The sequence below is a fragment of the Salvelinus sp. IW2-2015 genome, linkage group LG33 (genome assembly GCF_002910315.2).
Source record: "Salvelinus sp. IW2-2015 linkage group LG33, ASM291031v2, whole genome shotgun sequence".
NCBI classification, from domain to species: Eukaryota; Metazoa; Chordata; class Actinopteri; order Salmoniformes; family Salmonidae; genus Salvelinus; species Salvelinus sp. IW2-2015.
This window is the reverse complement of record NC_036872.1, coordinates 14,131,301-14,146,261: the sequence shown is the minus strand read 5'-3', so window position 1 is coordinate 14,146,261 and position 14,961 is coordinate 14,131,301. Positions and strand designations below refer to the sequence as shown.

General features: G+C 42.3%; 1 protein-coding gene across 2 annotated transcripts in view; it reads left to right on the top strand.

Annotated features, from left to right (window-relative positions):
* LOC111957862 (adhesion G-protein coupled receptor D1) overlaps nucleotides 1–14,961 on the top strand; it is a 51,446-nt gene that overhangs the window by 1,757 nt on the left and 34,728 nt on the right. Inside the window, exons 4-14 of one of the 2 annotated variants that reach the window (XM_023978908.2) lie at nucleotides 56–154; nucleotides 780–902; nucleotides 1,123–1,299; nucleotides 4,797–5,054; nucleotides 6,119–6,186; nucleotides 6,783–6,938; nucleotides 7,068–7,124; nucleotides 7,739–7,868; nucleotides 8,322–8,429; nucleotides 9,925–10,000; nucleotides 11,427–11,568. In XM_023978908.2, the coding sequence (XP_023834676.1) occupies nucleotides 56–154; nucleotides 780–902; nucleotides 1,123–1,299; nucleotides 4,797–5,054; nucleotides 6,119–6,186; nucleotides 6,783–6,938; nucleotides 7,068–7,124; nucleotides 7,739–7,868; nucleotides 8,322–8,429; nucleotides 9,925–10,000; nucleotides 11,427–11,568 (1,394 nt within the window). The remainder of the gene's footprint in view (nucleotides 1–55; nucleotides 155–779; nucleotides 903–1,122; nucleotides 1,300–4,796; nucleotides 5,055–6,118; nucleotides 6,187–6,782; nucleotides 6,939–7,067; nucleotides 7,125–7,738; nucleotides 7,869–8,321; nucleotides 8,430–9,924; nucleotides 10,001–11,426; nucleotides 11,569–14,961) is intronic. The other variant, XM_070436859.1, reaches the window with a different exon arrangement.

Sequence of the window (14,961 nt, the reverse complement as noted above, 5' to 3'; positions counted from 1 at the left end):
TGTATGTGAATCACCTTTTTCTCCCTTGTCTGTTTGTTTTCTATGTTTCATCCAGCTCTCCAAATCCACAAGCACACTGTGCTCCCTTCCTCCCATAACTCTTCCTCTGTGTATACCAATGACTCTGCCTACACTAACATTTCTGCAACAGTAGGTGAGGAAAATCACTGCTCACTGAAATTAATTTGTGTGTATAGTCAGTCACCCTGTTCTGTTGGCGTTACTGTAGTGCTATCTATCATGTTAAGGTTTTTCAGTCGCCATTGTTTTGTACATTGTGTACCAGCTCACCCAATAGTTGCCATGAGTGTGTCACACACTGTTACCTGAAGGTGTTGAATTTGTCTGTGTGTGTGTGTGTGTAAGACGGTGTGTGTAGTCAGGGAGAGACAGTTGTTTTCTTCACTGGAAAAAGAGCAGAGACTGCTGTGTGTAATTTGTGATTAGACAAGCTTTGAGTATGGAGGTTATCAGATCTGTTTCTCGAGTGCTGTAAAGTTGAGCTTGATTTTTGAACCTCAATACACCAGGACGATTTCATTTTGTCTGCTGACATGATTTAAGGCAGGAGAACATCCAAGATAAATCCTTGGGTCGTAGCTGGCTACCATTCATAAAATGGTAGATCGTTATGCAGTGGAAACACACAATATTTGGTGCAGTTCAGAGAATCCGTTCATAAATCGATGATACTGATTTGCCTAAAAGTCTACTTCAGAGACAAATCTGCCTCTTTTTCGCATCAGGCAAAATAATGTTGTTATTTCATCCTCCTGTAGACATAGTTGAAGGGATGGTCAACAAGGGCATCTATCTGAATGGAGATAATGGCGGCACCTTTCTCCACTTTGGGAACTACCAGAACTCCTGCATTAGTGACCCCACTCTGTGTGGTCCTGAGGGTGAGTTCTGCCTCCCTCGATCTCATCTCCCCAACATTCTACACAGTGGATGTGTAATATTTTCACAAATCATAAGTGACTATCTAATGGGGTAACTCACAAAAATCGAATTTATGGCATTTAATCTAGATCTAAATGTATTATAATTAGCATGATTTGTGGTCTGAAACAATTTCCCCTATTTTTAAATCTTTAATAAATCTATGTTCATGTTTTTCAGGAATAACATTTTCCTTCTTTTGGAAGAACCAGGAGGCAGAGTCACGTTTTGCAATAGCCTCTGGAGGGAAAGTCATCTCCAATGGCTTCTCTGTCTATGCCAATGCCTACGCTGGATACGTAGAGTTCTACACACGAGGCAACTCGAAGAGGTGGAGGGCTAACATCAATATACCAGGTATTTAAAGGGATACTTTGGGATTTTGGCAAAGAGGCCCTTTATCTACATACACAGAGTCAGATTAACTCATGGATTCCATTTTTATGTCTGCGTGCAGTTGTTAGCTTGCTTTAGCACCTCCAGTCATTGCGCTAATGCTAGCAGATACCCATAGACTTCCATTGCGCTAACGCTTGTTAGCATTGGCTCACAAAACTACCTCTAACTACCTTCATACTGGACACAGAAACATAAAAATGGTATCCACAAATTCATCTGACTCTGGGTAAGTAGATAAATGTCTTCACTGCCAAAATCCCAAAGTATCCCTTTAAAAAAAGGAAAACCATTAAGGTGAAAAAGTTGGTCAAATTCATTATGATTCTTAACAATAATAAAACCTTTTTTATATAAACCTGTTCTCCGATGTGGGTGGTCGGAGGAATAATGAAAAAATATATATATTTTGGGGGATTTTTATACATATTCTTATATGAATGCATGAGGAAAGTATTGTGGTTTTCAATAATGTTTTCATTTTTAACCATAAATGTAAATGTTTTGGTTGATTGTATGTAGATGGAGCTACAATCATCAGCAGATACTGTTGGTCCCAGAGAGATTTTATGGATTCAATAATGGATTCAATAATGGACTCAATTAATTCTTTATCTAAAACTATAAATGTGTTACTTTTTACTGGCAAGCCTGTTTCCATATTGTTGTATAACTACAGTAATTACTGAACAGCATTCTAAATTGCTGAACAGCATTCTAAACTGCATATGTACACTATATATACAAAAGTATGTCGACACCCCTTCAACTGAGTGGATTCGGCTGTTTCAGCCACACCCGTTGCTGACAGGTGTATAAAATCGAGCACACAGCCATGCAATCTTTATAGATAAACATTGGCAGTAGAATGGCCTTACTGAGTGACTTTAAACGTGGCACCGTCATAGGATGCCACCTTTCCAACAAGTCAGATCTTCACATTTCTGCCATGCTAGAGCTGCCCCGGTCAACTGTAAATGCTGTTATTGTGAAGTAGAAACGTCTAGGAGCAACAACGGCTCTGCCGCGAAGAGGTAGGCCACACAAGCTCACAGAAGGGAACCACCGAGTGCTGAAGTGTGTAGTGCGTAAAATCGTCTGTCCTCGGTTGCAACACTCACTACCGAGTTCCAAACTGCCTCTGGATGCAACGTCAGCACAAGAACTGTTCTTTGGGAGCTTCATGAAATGGGTTTCCATGGCCGTACAGCCGCACACAAGTCTAAGATCACCATGTGCAATGCCAAGCGTCGGCTGGAGTGGTGTAAGGCTCGCCGCCATTGGACTCTGGAGCAGCGGAAACGCGTTCTCTGGAGGGATGAATCACACTTCACCACACTTCACCATTTGTTACGTTACAGCCTTATTCTAAAATAGATTCATTCGTTTTTTTCCCTCATCAATCTACACACAATACCCCATAATGCCAAAGCAAAAACGGGTTTTTAGACATTTTTGTAAATATCACATTGACATAAGTATTCAGACCCTTTACTCAGTACTTTATTGAAGCACTTTGGCAGCGATTACAGACTCAAGTCTTCTTGGGTATGACCCTACAAGCTTGGCACACCTGTGTTTGGGAAGTTTCTAACAGTCTTCTCTGCAGATCTTCTCAAGCTCTGTCAGGTTGGATGGGGAGCGTTTTCAGGTCTCTCCAGAGATGTTAGATTGGGTTCAAGCCCGGGCTCTGGCTGGGCCACACAAGAACATTCAGAGACTTGTCCCGAAGCCACTTCTGCTTTGTCTTGGCTGTGTTTTGAGAGAATCTTATTTCTCATGGTCTGAGAGTCCTTCAGGTGCCTTTTGGCAAACTCCAAGCAGGCTGTCATGTGCCTTTGACTGAGGAGTAGCTTCTGTCTGGCCACTCTACCATAAAGGCCTGATTAATGGAGTGCTGCAGAGGTGGTTGTCCTTCTGGTAGTTTCTAGGAAGAGTCTTGGTGGTTCCAAACTTCTGACATTTAAGAATGATGCAGGTTACTGTGTTCTTTGGGACCTTCAATGCTGCAGAATTTTTTTGGTACCCTTCCCCAGATCTGTGCCTCGACATAATCCTGTCTCGGAGCTCTACGGACAATTCTTTCGACCTCATGGCTGTTATTGTTTTTGCTCTGACATGCACTGTCAACTGTGGGACCTTATATAGACAGGTGTGTGCCTTTCCAAATCATGTCCAATCGATTGAATTTACCACAGGTGGACTACAGTCAAGCTGTGGAAACATCTCAAGGATGATCAATGGAAACAGGATGCACCTGAGCTCAATTTCAAATCTCATAGCAAAGGGTCTGAATACTTATGGAAATAAAGTATTTCTGGTTTTCATTTTTAATACATTTGCAAACATTTCAAAAAATTCTGCTTTTGCTTTGTCATTATGGGGTATTGTGTGTAGATTGATGAGGAAAATGTGTTATTTAATCCATTTTAGAATAAGGCTGTAACGTAACAAAATGTGGAAAAAGGGAAGGGGTCTGAATACTTTCCGAATGCGCTGTATTTCAAACTTACAGGTCCAAGTGGACTCTAAATTAAGTCATTGAAATAACATAAACATTCTACATGGGCAAAACTATTTCTCCATCCCTTACAATCTCAGATCTGCTATTTCTGGAGGAAAACATATCATGTCGCTCTGTGCACTGCAGGTTCTTTGAATAAGAAAGAAACATTTACCAGTCATTGTTTTTTAGAGGATTTTTTTCTTCACATTCTCAAATGTCTTCCGTCGTCTTGTTTTTGTTACAATTAATTAAGGTTATATATATGAGGCGTCAGGACTTCATGTGTACTTTTGATTTATTTGATTATTACTTACAGAATATCAAACATCTGGTTCTTATAATTTGACATGACGATATGTCACCATTTCACCATGCAGTTGTTTAGCCTTTGGCTCATAACAGATCTATGACTGAACCAGCTCTTATGACACCTGTACCAGTACCAGGAGACATGACTGGTTCAGTAGACCTTGTCACAATGTGTCCCAGCCTAACCTGCAACAGAAACATTTCTAGCTAAAATAGCGGGTCCTAAAAGGAAAGAGAGATTGAAAGTGTGAATGGGGAAGTTGTTGGTTTGTGTTTAAGCCAATCCCTATAGGATAGCTGTGTTTTAACACTCTGAACCAGCCTCTGCTGGTGCAAGTGTTCACAGTGAATGTATTGTCTTTTGGGATTCTCTTTATTGTCCGTTTACCTCAGAAGAACTGGAGATGTTATTTCATCTTTGGAGAAGTCTATTGGAAACGTTTGAAGGAATAGAATGGAGATGCTGACTGAATGGTTGGAGTGGAACATGGGGACATATTGGGTGGATATAGTGGAAAAGCACAATTGTAATATGTGTGACATACTGTAGGCTATAATACCCACATACAAAGAGTAGATAAATACTTTAGGTGAAGGGAAGGTGAAGTCCTAATTATGATTTCTCCTCTCTCTTCCCTTTCAGGGCCCTTCTGGACCCACATTCTGTTCACTTGGACCCTGACGGACGGTCTCAACATCTACATCAACGGGACGTTCAACACCAGCGACCCCACTGGCAACGTGTCCATGAACTATGGGGACCCTTACCCTGACCTGGTCATTGGGACAGGAAATGAGCAGTCCTATGGACACTACGTGACAGGGGCCTTTGATGAGTTTGTCATCTGGGAGAGGGCCCTGTCACCAGAGGAGATCCTCATGTACTACAAAGCTGCCATAGGTAATGTCAGATGTCACCGTCAGTCTGGAATGTTCCACTCTTTTTTCCGTGATGTGAAATGTTCACTATGTTCACACTTTCCCCTTGACTTATGTGAGGAGATTGGGGTTAAAAAGTTATTTCCATCTTGGTCATTGCCATTGACATTCCATGCACAGTACTGACGCATGGAATACACAACAAGATATTAAACCGTACAAATCCTCCTCATCTTAAAATCATCTCACACACCATAAAAGTTTGGTTTCAGATTCGAGGACTCAACTGACGTTAAACTGAGTGACTGAAGTTTTTTTTAAACCATAATGACCTTTTTCATTGCTGCTTTGATTATCTTGTGTGGTCTAGAATTATTCTGAAACTCAAAAGAAATGGACAATGTCCTCTGTATGGTCCGAGAAATGTTATTCAGAGCATGGTGAAATGTGTATAAGATAGTAAAAATGGATGAATCACTTGTCATGCTTATGGAAAATAGGAATAATTTGGGTCTGGACACCCATTCCCTGGGTTTTTGTCTAATGATTAGACCCCATTGTGGAGGACTCAGGTGGTCACGTTGCATGAAGGCATAGCCTTCATTTTCTCAGACATAACAGACATGAACAAGAAGGTTGTTATGGTTATGGAAAGTGTTTTAATATGTTATACCTGCAGATAATGAATGGGACTAAAGAAGAGCAGGCTGTTGGAAGGGATGTTCCTAATGTAAAACCATATATGGTCATTTATTGTTGCTAAGTGCACTAATTGATGTGTTATTTACAGACAGCATGATGTCATGACTTCCTTCTAACATCTCTTTGGCTTGTACAGTACCTCAGTGATGTATCTGGCGGTTGATTATCTAAAGAGCAGGTACAATAGCACAGCACTTCTTTTCATCTATCCCCGGCTGGGGGAAGGTCCACCATCATCAGACACGTACCAAGGAATCAGGAATCTCTGTGGCCTGAACAATTCCAGCACTTCTCTAAGCGTTCTATTTGGCATCTAGCTAGTCTTGCTATTGATGACAGGTGGAAGAGCTAATGCTAATGGGACTCTTGTATTTCTCCAATTAGGTGATACTTTGACTTACCCTACCACAACAAGCGTTCCTAAAGAAGTCTCCTCTACGATGCAAACACTGGTGAGTTCTCAACTTCTCAACACAATGGGGTCTAGTCATTAGCATTTTGCTACATCCGCAATAACATCTGCTAAACATGTGTATGTGACCAGTACGATTTGACTTGATTTGAAATTTGGTGATTTAAACAGATTGACCTCTTACCATGGGAAAGTGGATATTTTAAACCCTTTTCACGGTTTTACTACTAGAACAGACACACAGCAACCTGGCAGGAAATGAGGTAGAAGGCTGGTGGTTGAACTGCAATAAACACAAACAATTCATTTCTTATGGAACCATTTGTTTCCCTTTAAGACTGAGGAATTGGAAAGGGGGATATTGAGAACACAAGTGAATAGACCTCTCCTGTCTATTAAATGGCAGTTGTGGGCGTAGAGTGAAGAAAGTAGAGACAGCTGTTCAACACAGCACAAAATGGGTCCCTGTAGGGCATGACGCTGGAAAAAGACCAGCAGTCTTTTACAGCAGACTTCTATCCAGAAAGAGTTCTTACTAAAGGTAATGGTCACATAATGTGTTCCTGTGTATATTGGTCCCATTCTGGTCTTTGGAGAGTTTCTGTGGAGAGTAATGCCTGGTGTTTTGTCCCTCAGGGAGTCGTAGATGTGTCCTATTCTATCATCACCAAGCTGAGTGAGGAGATCCACAGCTCCCAGGACCCCGTGCCCATGTTAGGCTTCCTGGAGTCTCTGCCATTCAGCCTGCCCAACAAGACCATCCCCCACGACACTGCCAACAACTTCACACAGGTACAGGAACACAAGGATATATACATGCAAGTGCGCACGAAGGCACACACACGAACACACACACACCAAAGTAGGATGTAATAGTTTGTTTCAGATCACAGACATGATGTGTTGTTGTGTCCCGCCCAGGCTTTTCTGAAGAGTGTGGAGGAGGTGTTGTCTTCTGAAGTGGCCAGGGAAGATGAGGTAAGTACATTTCAAGTATTTAATGTCACGTGCATAAGTACAGTGAAATGCCTTTCTTGGAGCTCTAAACCCAACAATGTACTAATCAATATCAATGTAGTAGTAAAAATAACATAAGGTAGAACAAGAACACATTAGAAATAAAAAATATGAAATATATCGAGTTCATGATATCTCTGTGAAGTCACTGTGTGGGTTTACAGCAAACTAGCTATATGATAGTGAACTGTGAATATGATCACATTCATTCAGGCTCAAGTTCAGCGCCCTCACACGTGAGATCACAGGAATTCCTGAACAGAGAGACATTTCGAGCGAGTTTGTCGTTACAATGTTCTATACACACTGAACAGGCGTGCTTGTTTTCATATGAGCAAGCTGAACCAGACGTTCTTAGTGCATGACAACTTTGGACTTGGACGTGGAGAGCACCATCGAAAGGAAGTCAGATGGCATTTACAGTAATACAGTGAATATCGTCCCAGCTGATAAGACTCTTAACCCATGCTACTACTTGGTTTTATGGTCTATCAGTGACAGTTTACCAACTCTCAAAATACAGTAGATACAATAAGTTGCCAGTGTGTCTCTATAAGTGTGACCGTTTGGAGCAGGAGTCCACCCCAGTGGTCAGTGGGCTGATTGAGACAGTGGACAACGTGATGGTCCAGATGGTGTCCAGCCTGGATTCCAGCCCCAGCCCCCGATCTCTCATCTCACTGGGAGGAAAGTCCTTTGTAGCAGGTCAGTACCATGACGACGCAACTCTCTCCTGACTGTACTGTATGACCCACAGACTGTGGTATCTTACTGTAAAAAGAACAAGTTAGGGTTGAGAGTTACTGTACTAAGAAGGAAGTTCAAGTAGAGTTTTGAACTAACTGTCTCCATACGGTATGTTTCCCTCAGAAGATAGAGATCTGATCAAGCTTAGATAACCATGGTCCTTTCCATGCAACTCATTTCCCCCTGGTAGGGGTTAGTTTGGCATGATATTTTGTTTTCCTGTGGACAAGCCTGCGTCGTCTCTCTCCCAGGGGCTCAGTCAAATCTTTGATCCGCCCATGAATCATCACCACCAGCAGATAACACTGTGCTTTTGGCTCCCTGTCAGAACCCCTCCAGGCCTGGTGTTGGAGTTAGTTAACCACTCACAGTGCTCCCTCTCTCTCTGTTTCCAACCCCCGACCCCAATAGATTACTCTCTGATGAAGATTCCACAGAACTACAATCTTCCTCATTACCGCTTCCCCATGCAAGGAAAGAACTACATCTCAGTGCCCGGCGAGGCGTTCACCATGCAGTGTGAGTGTCCTACATCCCATTTCACTCTTGTTCTAAAAACATACAATACATTGAAATACTCACTCTCTCACAGCAATTCATATTTTGTGTGTGTATTACACTGCTCGAATGTAACATATGTTCATCTTTCTTTTGTGTCTGGCTCTTACTCCTCCTCAGCACATAGTTTCATTGGCTTGAATGTGAATAAATACTGTCCATTTTTTCTGTAAGGTCTTGCTATTGGGCAGAAGTTTATTATGATGATAGGTTTAAAGACCTTTAACATAGCAATGGTATTGTGTGAGAGAGCCACCGTGAAACTGCTTGTGAGACTTTAAAGTACAGGATTACAGCCACAGTACTGTATGTCTTCTATGCAGAGAGGCAATGTATCACTGACTATTTTAGACACACCGGAGACAGACAGAGAGGGATACTTTTCATCCACTTTACTCTCCATTCAAAAGAAACCCCTCCACTCACAGTGAACTAATTGATTTACTTAGCCCATTCTTAGCGGCGCTGTGAATGCTGGTTTGGCAGTAATTACGGCAGTATTAAAACTGTGTTTGTTGGACTTGTGTTAGGGTCAGATCCATTTGGCTCCACCTGGCCCCCAAACACCCTGCGTTGCTACACTAACTTTTAAATAAACCATTTTAATAATCTATTAAAACCTCATTATCAGAAATTGAATATAAATGTTACTGCTGGCAACTTACACTCCTAGATTGAGTTAATGTAGCGTTGTGTGTCCTGACACATGGCATACTGTATTAAAGGCACCAAGTGTCGCTTTTATAAGTCAATTAAGTGCAGAGAAAGTGTTACCGATTTTTAAAAATTCTCTTGGACTGAGATACTTCTAAGTATTCATAAAAAGATGCAGATTATGCCTTTTTCTATTATTTTCTTTCTTCCTTAGGAAAGCTTTATAGGCAAACTGGCCACCAACTGATCCCTACAAAGGTCTGGTAGGGGGCATTACAGTCATTACATTCAAAGTTCATTAGATTCAAAACCTTGACTTGTGATATGAATTCAGATTATTTCATACACAATGTAGTGTTTGTTTTCTTACTCATTGAGGTAGATTTTATTTCATGAAAACGGTACTTTGACCGTCAAGCGTTTCCGATCCCTCTCTAGTAGTTACCATGTTGTAGATTGCCTACGTGGTGGTGAGAGTGTATAAGAGTTGGGCACAGGCCTCCTGCTGTACTGTTTCAGTCATGGCACTGTGACTTGCATCATTTCCCAACACACACGTGGTCCGTGGTCCCCCTCCGTCTCACCCGTGTGTGAGCATACAGCTCTCCAATTAGTCAGGGAGTGCCAACTTGAGGCAGCGAGGCTGCTTAATTAAGTTCCCCTCACTGTGAGCATTTTAGCAATGCCTCATCACATTCTCAACCCTGCTATGAGTCTGTGTTTCACCTTTGACCACTCTTTCCCTCCCTCCCTCCCCCTTACCTCCTCCCTCCCTCCCTCTCCCTACCTTTTTCCACCTCAGCCCAAACCACAATCGTGGGTCTTTTCTACCACAACATGCACAACTACTACACAGGGATCAGCCCCCTCAGGACCAGGTAAGGGGGATGGGAAGACACATAAAGAGCCATGATCATACCAAACAGGAATGCTCTCTGTGTAGGAATTATGAATCACTTAAATGTGTGATATAAAGTTATCCTGACCAAACACAGTACAGTAGACAGCACTGTTTAAAGTAAGTTTAGAGCCTGCAAAAAGGAATATAATATTCTCATTTACAAGCATTCAGAAGAGGCTTGAGGTTGTCAAAGCATCTGTTTGGGGACCAATCAGAAAAGGATGCAATAAAGTAAATAGTTTACTTTGCACGCCTTGCAATTAAGAATTACAGTCATTGAGAAGAAGTGATCTCAGAGGATCTAAGGGATGTTATAGCGATAAGTGCTCTGAGCATCAGCCAGGATCACTTCCTGTGTGTCCGCTGTGGTCCCCTGGCGGAGTGGCGCCCTGTTTCCTGTTGTCCGTAACAGATCATGCCTGGGGCCATTCCTTATCAGCCTCCAACCAGGCTATCTCTCATCTCACCACTTAACCGCCACTGGCTGATACACCCTGCCGTTAACTTCATACAGGAACTTGGCCACACACTTCTTTTCCCAATAATAGGGGAAGCATATTACGATAATTCTGTGAAATAAATATTTTACATGAATTTGATTAAAGTAATGGTGGTCTAAGCGTAAACAATCTTGTTTGATTTAAAACATGTAGTTACTGGCAGACATCATCAATAGCATAATTGCGTCTAGAAATAGAGCTTATTATGCTCAAGGAGTTGGACTTACTGTTGTGGCCCTCAGTACAGCAAATAGCTTTGACTGCCTCTGCAGAAATCCAGAATCTAAGGTTGCGTTTACACCGTTTACACAGGCAGCCCAATTCTGATATTTTGACCAATTATTGGCAAAAGATCTGATCTAATTGGTCAGACCAATGAATGGCAACATATTACAATTATGCCGACTGTGTAAACGCAGCCTAAAAGTACTATGTGTAAGTGATACGGCACTTGGGATCAATCAGCTTCTGCTACAATATACTTTCTTCTAAACAAGTTTCTCAGTAAAACTGGATGACAATAATAAACACCCATGTTTACAAAGTAGAAAAGCAGTTTATTCAGGAAATTCCAATTGGTGTCAGTATGCCACCATTTTAGAAGGCATAACTTATTTACTTCACATTTGATGATTAGGTTAGTTCCTAATGGTTGTGTTTCACTCCCCAGTGGGTGAGAATGTCCGTCTGTATAATGATACGGGGTTGTTGCCTCTACAACCTACCGTCACTTACCTGTTGACCTCGAAAAGCTCCTGACGTAATGCTGTGTTTTCACTGTGATTGATGACATGACAGATGTTTCAGAGTCCCACTCTCCTGCTACTGTTCTGAGCCCTCTGTGACACTACTGTGTACATAAAACACCTCTCGTTGGTGTTAGTGACAAATCATCTCTCTCAGGATCAACGAGGCGGCTGATTTCAAAGACCATAAGATCCAGGTGGCCAGTTTCCTCATCTCACTGAAGGTGGAGCCATCACCTGCCCTGTCCGTCAACCTGTCTGGGGCTCCGCTCATCAAGATCGTCCTCACACACATCCTGGTAAGGGTACATACCAACACACACCGCCCAGAAGTGTATTGAATTACCAAGCTATGACGATGGATTACCATTTTACTGGCCATAAGTAACCATCTCTGTTATGAGTGAAGGACTTGAAAAATTGTGCTGGAAAACTGTTTGGCAATGGTTCTTCAGAAATGTGCATCACAGTTGCTGGTTGCGGGATTGTTACCTTCGGAAGAAGGGTGTGACTTTGGCTAAGGAGTATCCCCTTTTGTATATTGTTTCTTTTTTGGGGGGGAGGGGACTCAGTAGGGGACAGTCACTCAATTAGTTCATGTCAGCTAACTTTTTTTTGATTGGCAAGTTAGTCTAGCCTGCTATCTAACCTAGTAATCATGGTCGAATGACCAACTGGGGTCCCCCATTGATTTTGTTAGTCACTCTTTTTGTGGCCCCCACCCCCATCAAAGTTCCCATCCCGGATCTATATCATTCCAAAGGCACTCAAAAATACCCCCCCCCCCATGTTTTCCCTCACAGTATGTGAAAAGCTCAGTACTCACCAACACAAAGACAAAGGACATTTCTTTTTGTTTCCATTAGTCCCAACCTCTTCATTTTCCTTAACAAAGCATGATGCTTCCCGAAAGAAAAGTGATTATCAACATTTGAACTGTAGGCTTTGTGCACTTTGTGCACTTTGCCTTTCTGCTTTGTGGCAGGGATTTAGTGGAGAAAGTTTTGCCAGCTTCTTTAGACCTCTCCCATGGCATTTGAAACCCATAATGAAAGTTAACTTAGAAAACGTGTATGGCAATTGTTAGCCCTACTGTAAATGCAGAAATGCAATAGAGAGCTCTATAGTCCATCCATAGAGTGATCTTAAGTCATCCACTTCAAGTCAAACAATTTTCCATAAACACTCAATAGTTGGAGAAGGGCAAAATTACCTCCAAAAGATAGCATCCAATAGTAATTTTATCCAATAATTTTTAACCAAAAATAAGATGTCATATTTTTCCATCAGCTAACATAAGTAGCCCCAGTCCATTTCACTTGTAGAGAATGTGCTTCCCCTGCCATGTGAGCTGCTCAGTTGAAAATATTCACTTGCTATTAAAGTGAATCACCATCAAAGGTATTTTTTTCCTTCCGTCTCTCTTAAGAGCACAAATTAAAACCATGCGGCTTTGTGAAACCATGGCAACGGGCTTTGTTTGCCTCCATTTTCCCATGGAAATAAATGTTTATGCTGCAAGGATCTGACTGGGGTCCTGTGACATGATTTTAGCAGACACCACAAGAGAGGGGAGAGTCTCCTGTATTTTGAAGTGCTGGAGATGCATTTCAGTGCTCTTTCATCTTGATTCAAGGTGTTTCTATTTACACTCACTTACACTGCCTTACCCCTTGTTGTTATGGTGACAAAATAAAGTTGTGATAAAGCAATGGTTTTCACAGAAATTAACATTGGTCATGTGACGGGAATAGTTTGGACCTCAACTCCAGTGACACCAAATATTTTATGACAAATTACCGTACAGTATTTGATTTTGGTTTTTTGACTTGGGTGCCAAAACCTAACGTAAGACAATAGCTGAGACTCATGTTCAGAAGTTGCATACCTCACACATCACTTTTTGGCTGTAACCTTAATCAGGAAAAAAAGTAAATATGCTATTACTGGTCTGTTGTGAGCCGGAGGATAGATTCAGGCCAAAAGTGACTGACTATTTTGGGAATTTTGATGTCTTTGGGAGCTGGTGGATACTTATCACCCTCCAAACTAGGAGAGAGGGAGAACTGCTCACCCACTATGTGGAAGACCTTTCCCGTCATTGTTCACTCCGCTTTTTACTGCCTGTCCAAGTCCACTCCCTAATGACTTCCCGTGGCGTGCCTCCATTGCTCAGGGGTAGCTTAATGATTTGTGATGGACACTTCTGTTTTCCCAACGCTTTTAGCCAGCAAGAGGAGAGAGAGACATCTAGTCACTTTATTAAAGTCTGAGCAGGGTAATTGTGTCAGCAGCAGCATAGTCCTGTCAGCTCCCCCATATTTCACCATCCTGGTCATGGTGCCATGGTAACAACAGATCCGGTGTATTAGTAACACGGTAGTACAGGGATCATCAACTAGATTCAGCCGCGGGACGATTTTTGGTCGGGGGCTGGAACATAATTACAAATAATTTGTAAACTGAAAATTGACTGCAAGAAGCCCAAACAGGTATAATATTTGACTAAAACATAATAATTTCAAACCTTGCTTACATTTGTATACGATCACGTCTCTTTGTAGTGCTTTGTGTGGGCAAGTAGTTTGCTGATATCAATGTTGTGAACAGAGTGCCTCATGGTGGCAGTGGGGTTATGGTATGGGAAGGCATAAGCTACAGACGACAAACACAATTTTATCGATGTAAATTTGAATGCACAGAGATACCGTGACGAGATCCTGAGGCCCATTGTCGTGCCATTCATGCAAATAAACCAAAAAATAATAAAAAGTAGCACAATAAAACAACAATAACAAGGCTATATACAGGGGGTACCAGTACTGAGTCAATGTGCGGGGGTACAGGTTAGTTGAGGTAATTTGTACATGTAGGTAGGGGTGAAGTGACTGCATAGATAATAAACAGCGAGTAGCAGCAGTGTGCAAAACAAATGGAGGGGAAGGAGGGGTGTCAATGTAAATAGTCCGGTGGTCACTTGATTAATTGTCAGCAGTCTTATGGCTTGGGGGTAGAAGCTGTTAAGGAGCCTTTTGGTCCTAGACTTGGCGCTCCGGTACAGCTTGCCGTGCGGTAGCAGAGAGAACAGTCTATGACTTGGGTGACTGGAGTCTCTGACAATTTTATGGGCTTTCCTCTGACACCGCCTATTATATAGGTCCTGGATGGCAGGAAGCTTGGCCCCAGTGATGTACTGGGCCATACGCACTACCCTCTGTAGCGCCTTACGGTCAGATGCCGAGCAGTTGCCATACCAGTCGGTGATGCAACCGGTCAGGATGCTCTCGATGGTGCAGCTGTAAAAGTCTTTGACTTTTACCAAATCTTTTCAGTTTCCTGAGGGGGAATAGGTTTTGTTGTGCCCTCTTCACAACTGTCTTGGTGTGTTTGGACCATGATAGTTCATTGGTGATGAGGACACCAAGGAACTTGAAACTCTCGACCCGCACCCCTACAGCCCTGTCGATAATAATGGGGGCATGTTCGGCCCGTCTTTTCCTGTAGTCCACGATCAGCTCCTTTGTTTTTCTCACGTTGTGGGTGTGGTTGTTGTCCTGGCACCACACTGCCAGTTCTCTGACCTCCTCCCTATAGGCTGTCTCATCGTTGTCGGTGATCAGGCCTACCACTGTTGTGTCGTCAGCAAACTTAATGATGATCTTCGAGTCGTGTTTGGCCACGCAGTCATGGGT